Source organism: Euprymna scolopes, chromosome 41 (assembly GCF_053919585.1).
Source record: "Euprymna scolopes isolate OS-2025 chromosome 41, ASM5391958v1, whole genome shotgun sequence".
Taxonomy (NCBI): Eukaryota; Metazoa; Mollusca; class Cephalopoda; order Sepiida; family Sepiolidae; genus Euprymna; species Euprymna scolopes.
Window position 1 is genome coordinate 26,317,990 of NC_136522.1, and position 6,998 is coordinate 26,324,987.

General features: G+C 40.9%; 1 protein-coding gene across 1 annotated transcript; it reads right to left on the reverse strand.

The window, feature by feature from the left end:
- Positions 1-791: 791 nt before the first annotated feature.
- Positions 792-1,292, reverse strand: LOC145266440 (uncharacterized). Its single transcript, XM_080122118.1, has one exon. It carries the CDS (start codon positions 1,290-1,292, stop codon positions 792-794), a length of 501 nt encoding a protein of 166 aa, XP_079978244.1.
- Positions 1,293-6,998: the final 5,706 nt, after the last annotated feature.

Genomic DNA, 6,998 nt, shown 5'->3' on the forward strand with positions numbered 1-6,998 from the left:
TTATTTCATGTTTCTCGTATTAATGTTGTTTTCTATTCGGCTGGTATAAAGTATTGTAAATCCAATCTAGGTGAGTATTTTCCTTGTTACGGCTTTTTCGCATCGGACACTTTCGTCGATGCGAGGCTTAGATATCTGAATCGCATTTGAATGAACTGATGAATGCAGTAAAAATGTTTAACGCTTCGCGTTTCATATAGCAAGCAGTGGGTTGTGCCCGTGACGTTTAAATTTAAAGCCTGGGTCCAATCAAGTCCGTTAAGTTAAGACGCGCTCATATAGAAAAGAACAGAAAAAAGAAAAAAAAAGAAAATAAAGAAAATAACTAAAAATTGTAAAAATAATTAAACAAAGTAAAGAAAATGAAAATCATTAAATAAATGAATAAATAAATCTGCACTGGATATATTATTTCTTTTAACCCAGAGCCAGATGGCACATTGTTCAGTAATTTCTGTTAGATGTTTATTAGCTGCGTTTCTTTTTCGGCCTTTAATTCCAAGCTGTACTAAAAGTTGATATAAAGACTCAGAAATGAAACCTCTTGCTCCAATCTCAACGGCTCGAAGAATTGTAACATAACCTTCACGAGTCAACTCTCTTTTCTGGTCTTCACATTTCTGCATCTTGTATTTGTGTTGCTTCTCATAAGGTACTGTCAATTCAATCAAGACGAGTTTTTCTCTTGTTTTATAATTTTTGGATAATTACTTTGCCAGCCAGGGAGATCTGTGGCGACTATCCACTCATTATTGATTCCAAGAATATTTTGGCTCTGTACTAGCAATGGGCTAGTTATATGTTTTGATCCGATCCACTTTTCCTCCCTCACCAAAAAACATGTGGCTTATGTTAGCTGCTTGGGGCTTCACATTATTATTTATTGTTGTGGTCAGTTCTTCCAATACCCTATTGTGCCGCCACATATATCGCTCATTAGCAAGGGCAACTCTGCAGGAACTAAGAACATGTTCCATAGTCTGAGGCTTTTCTTTGCATAAAGGACAGGTTGGATCATCCCCCTTCTTCCATTTGGCAAGGTTAGTCATTGATGGAAGCATGTCGTAAGTTGAGCGTATTATGAAACTCAACCTTAGCGGCGACATTTGCCAGATGTCATTCCACGTAATGGATCTTTGCATAGCTTCTTCCCAGTTTGTCCATTGTCCCTGCTGTGACTGTTGAATGGCTTTTACGAGCCTTTTGCTTTCCTCCTTGCTCCTTATTTCCTGGATGACCAGATCTCGGCGCTCTTTGGTTGTAGCCGTAGACCATCTTTGAATGCTGGTCATTCGCAGTCCAGATATCCCTGTCTAAGTGAACCCATCGACTTCTTTGAAGGCTAGGTTTTCTTTCGCTCATTTATAGCATCTCGGACTTTCCATTTCCTTCCTGTTTTAAGAGAGGGTTGTACTGTCTTTACAACAGTGTCGCTGGAATCTGACTTTCCCTGTTTGAACTCCTCTGTAATAGACTTGAACGGTAATTTTAGTTTTGATTGCTATATAGAGCAACATTTGATAATCCTGGAAGCAAACTTTTTCAAATTCGATTTATAACATTATATAATCAATTCTTAATGCTGCAATATTTTAAGTTATAAAGTTATTATATATTTTACTAGAATATCTTGTCCTTTTCTTTTCCAGTTTAAAATAATAGTCCTTTACTTTTCCATTTTTAAGCTTAACCATATTACTTTTCATGCTCGCATTTATATATATATATATATATATATATATATATATATATATATATATATATATATATATATATATATGATTTCCCATATAGATAGGATTCCAAAAATAATACCCACAAAGATCCACTTCTGCTTTGGATCGTCAGGTCCTGAAAATATCAACAATAAAACAAATTAAAATTCATGGAGTTAAAAGGTGTTTACTTCATGAATGCCAAGCCCATAGTTCAACACTCACACATGTAAGTTAAAACAGATCAAACCTATATTTTATAAACGTGAGTGTTAGAATATTAGTATGATTTTAAAATAAAAAAAGGACTTGTGTGTTATTAAAAAATGATAATGAGGATGTTGTAGGCCAAAGGAAATGTTTTTAGAATTTATTTTTTGTCTACTCATAATTCATGAGTGATTTTGTTTGATTTTTATACTTTCGTATAATTTTACTTCTTTTAAATTGTTTTAAATATTATTTGGGACATTCTTTTGAAGAGGGGTTTTTGGTTAATTTCTTGGTAATAAGATAATTAACCTATCTATGCATGGCTAATTTTTTAAATGAAAACCGCTTTAAACAAGGCTGAATCTACTTAATGTAAGGAGCTAAAAATAAAAAATATAACTTTAAAAACAAAAACTAGCTAACCATAATTGTAGATTCTGGTACAGAAAACGAAAATTCTTCCCCCTATCGTCAGAAACATCGCTTGTGGAATTGAGAGCTAAAAAAACAAAATGAGGGAAGGGAGAATTACGATACTACCGAAAGTACCCGCAAGTTCCATTTTCTACTCTCCAAAATTGGTATTTATTTCTTGTCAGGAATTAACAGAAGAATGCAAGCACCGACTTCCTGATGTACTGACAACCGACCCTTTTAATTAGCATGTGTTTTTTTTTTTTACACAGTGATCACCACTTATCAAGGCCCGGAAGCCACTCAGGGATAAGGGTTATTGCAAGTACATTACGTTAGTATGGAGATTTGATGAAGTGTTTAATTAAGGGGGCGGTTCATTAGGAATTTGTTAACATTGGACTTGAAGACATCCAGGTTGTAGTCCGGAGGGAAGCAGGCAGACGGAACAGAGTTCCACAGGCGTGCAGTTCTAAGAAAGAAGCTTTGTTCATGGAATCCGCGTTTTGATTTAGGCACAGATATAGAGTGGGGGAAATTTTTCACAGTGGATTCAGCTAGACGGGTGTTTTTCATGAAAGATTGGCGAGGGGGGACCAGAGATTGGAGTTCAGACGAGCACCTGCCATGGAAATAACGATAAAACAAGGATAGGCTCGCAACGTCTCTTCTGTGGGAGAGAGGTTGCAGGGTAGAGAAAAGGGCATCCCCCACTAAGCCACGAAGTCTATTTTGTACTCTGTCAAGGCAGGATAGGCTGTTTTTAGCAGCTCCTGCCCAGATATGGCAACAGTATTCCATCCTTGGACGTACTTGGCTTTTATATAGATAGAGAATTGCATCAGTAGTGAGATATCTTCTGGAGCGGTAGAAGGATCCGACCATCTTTCCAGCGACCTTGGCAACAGACTTGATGTACATGTTCCATTTCAGATCAGGAGTAAAGGTCAAACCCAGAAGCTTGTCAAAACATGGGGCCTCACCCAGTCGAGAGCTATCCATCACAATTGATGCCAGCTGGGGATCAGAGCGTTGATGATGTAAGGATAGGAGTTTGGTTTTGGATGCATTAAAGGTAACCAGCCACATATTCCCCCACTGAACCACGCGCTCGAGATCAGAGGAGAGAGAATCAGAGAGAACTTTGTCATTTACAGCCTTTGATGTGTTGCCGTAGATGGTCGTGTCATCAGCATAGATGTTAACGAATGATTTAAGTATGTGTTTAGGGAGGTCATTGATGTAGATCAGGAAAAGAGTTGGGCCCAGGATTGACCCCTGAGGGACTCCAGCATTTATATTGCAGGCCTCTGATTTTTGTCCATCTACCACTACTCTTATGAGCCTATCGGAGAGAAATGATTTAATGATTTTTTTTTATTATTACATTTTCACCCCAAACAAGGCACATTGCCACTTTAATGTAGGGGGCTACTATCAGGGGAAACATCTACTGGGGTACTATGTAGGGATTAGGGCAGCGAGATGTTGGTTCACATTGCACTTGAACTTATGCATGTCAGTACAGTTGGGGAAGCAGTGACCTGGAATGGAATTCCAAAGTCTAGCAGTTCTGGGGAAGAAACTACTGGAGTAGAAAGATTTTTTACATCTAGGGATCTCTACAGTGTGGGGTGGGATTTTGCAGCTTGTCGGGTCTGTCGAGGGTGTTCACGTCGCGGGGGCACAAGTGCTTGCAGTTCTTCAGAGCATTCACCATTATAATACTTGTAGAACAGGCAGAGGGATGCAACGTTTCGACGATGGGACAGAGGCTGAAGTTTAGATGCCAGTTTAGGGACTATCAGATTTGCGACTCTCTTTTGAACCCTGTCAAGGAGCGAGAGACTAGTAGCCGATGCACCGGCCCAAATATGACAGCAATACTCCATACATGGGCGAATAGTGGCCTTATAGAGGTACAGGATACTTTCGGGTGTTAGAAGTTTTCTAGCACGGTAGAGAGAGCCCACCTTCCTCGCAGCGGCCCTGGCAATGCCCTCGATGTAATTGTTCCAACTCATGTTTCCTGTGAATGTTAGGCCACGGAGCTTGAAAGACGTACTCTCAGATAAAGAGTTGTTGGCCATTGCTATAGGTGGTAGAGAAGGTTTCTTGTAATTATTGAATGAAACCAGTTTTGTCTTGGTGGCATTGAACGTTACCATCCATTTTTGTCCCCATTCCCCTACTGATTGGAGGTCATCCTCTAGTGTTTCTGCCATTACTTTAGATATATGTTCATTTGTTTTCCTGTCGTGCCTGCTATAGAGTGTGGTGTCATCAGCATATATACCCATCTCAGAGGCAATTTTGTCGGGGAGGTCATTTATGAATATCAGGAACAGCAGAGGACCAAGGATAGATCCCTGGGGCACTCTCGCATTTATATCATATTGTTTAGATGTACGACCGTCGAGGACAACCTGGATTTTTCTCTTATCTAAGAAGGATTTAATTATGTTAAGTATTCTACAAGTGATACCGTAAGATCTAATCTTCCTGAGGAGACCCTCATGCCATACCCTGTCAAAAGCCTTAGATATATCTAGAGCTACCGCTCTGCCCTCTCCCGCTTTGTCTAGTGAATGGTATATGCGTTCAGAGATTACAGTGAGGATGTCTGCCGTGGCTTGTCTAAATCCATATTGATGGTCGGTCAGAAGTTTAGCATCTGTAAGGTGCTGGACTAGAGCATGGTTAATTAAGGTCTCAAATATTTTGGCAAAAAGTGGGAGGAGGCTAATAGGGCGATAATTTAATGGGTCAGTTCTTTCGCCAGAATTCTTGAATACTGGTACCACAGAATCAGTTTTCCAACAGCTCGGAAAGCAAGATTCATTAAGGCATTTGTTGTAGAGTTTGGAGAGAACTGGAGCTACTTCGGCTGAGCACTTTTTTAATAGCACAGCTGGGATGAGGTCGGGTCCACATGCTTTGGAAGTGTCAAGGTTTTTTATGATAGCATGCACCTGAGCAGGGGTGATTTCCAGATTGTCTAGCGTGGCGTCTGTCCGCATATGAAATTGAGGTAGGGGGTGATTTAGAGGGTCCAGTGTGGAGTTTGAGGCAAACCGACTGGCAAGCATGTTAGCCTTCTCGATTGCTGAGCAAAGAACCTCGTGATTGTTGGTTAGTGGGGGAATTGTTGATTGCCCATTATTTACTACACTGTTGTAGATTTTCCAGAAGTCACGAGTTCCTAGTTTTTGTGCTTCAATGCGTTTTTTAGTGGTTTCCGTAAATTCCCTCTTAGCTGTCGCTATTTCTTTCTTAACGTTACTTCTAGCTTCTATGTACTTTTGTCTGTTTGAACTGGACTTATGTCGGTGAAACCTGCGAAATGCATGCTGCCTTTGAGCAATGGCAGTTGCGCAAGTCAAAGTAAACCATTGGGGAGAGTGGGGCTTGCTATAGAATTTCCGCATGGGAACATGCGCTTCGATTGCAGTTTTGAACCATTCAGTGGTCTCGGTTGCACACTGTTCAGCAGGAAGAGAAAAAATATTTCCCCATGGGGCGTCTCTGATAAGATCTCCGATAGCTTCCCAGTCAGCCTTTTTATAATATCTCGTTGTTTTGAGCACTGGCTCTTCAGTTTTGGGTCTAGAGTTTAGGGCGATTTCAACCATTATCACCGCATGATCAGCGTTCCCAAGTGGGCTGTCGGCTTTCGTTACACAATCATCAGGAACTGTGGTCAAAAACAGATCTAATAGTGATGCGTGTTGTTCTTCCTGATCAGGGAAGCGGGTTGGAAAAGTAACAATTTGCGATAGGGAGTGAGATACAGAGAAGCTATGAGTTGCGCTGCCTGCTGCATCTGTGTAAGTAGAGAATCCGAGCCAGTTTTTGTGATGGACATTAAAGTCGCCAAATACATGTACTTGGGCGCTAGTGTCGAAGGAGAGTGCTGTGTCTATGCTGTCAGATACTTTGTTTATTATGGTGCAGTCTTGGGTCGAGGGAGAGCGGTAGAGAAAGTAAAAGTAGCTAATGTTGTGTTGCATGATTAGTCTAAAGCACATAAAGGCTTGATCATCCGTTTCTAGGTTTGTTTCTCTAGTCAAGGGAAGGGTATTACGAATGTAAACTCCAAGTCCGTGCATATGTCTGTCAGAGTCCTTACGGCAGAGTGGGAGATATCCAGGCATGTTAAAGTAGTTAGAGGGGATGGAGGAGTGTAGGTTAGTCTCACTTAGTGCTAAGATATCCGGGGTATTTGTTAGGAGAAATGCTTCAACATCAGCTAAATTAGTTCTAAGCCCACGGATATTTGTGAATGCAAGCCTCAAGGGAGGAGGCAAGTTGGATTTGTTTGACCCTAAGCCTGGTTTAAGCTTATTTTTAGATTGTACTGTCATCATGTTTTTTAACGAGTTTCAGTTGGGTTAGGGGAAGCCGAACAGGAGGTTATGCCGAATATCACACATGCATCACAAGTAGACCATCAGCTGACCCTCCATCAACTAGGACTGTGGCCTCAGGAAAGCCCACCGGGGATGAGTGCAGGATCCCTTTCCATGCGCGCCATAGCACTGCAAACATCCCGATATTATTCAACTGTTGATGGAGCAGTCGCTCTAAGCGCTACCAAAGAGTAAGGGCTCCTGTACTACCAGTCGGAAACAGCAGCCAGTAACTGTCAATCCGGTA

Excerpts from the sequence above, each read along its gene's own strand:
- LOC145266440 (XM_080122118.1), bottom strand. The coding sequence starts at position 1,292 with ATGACCAGCATTCAAAGATGGTCTACGGCTACAACCAAAGAGCGCCGA.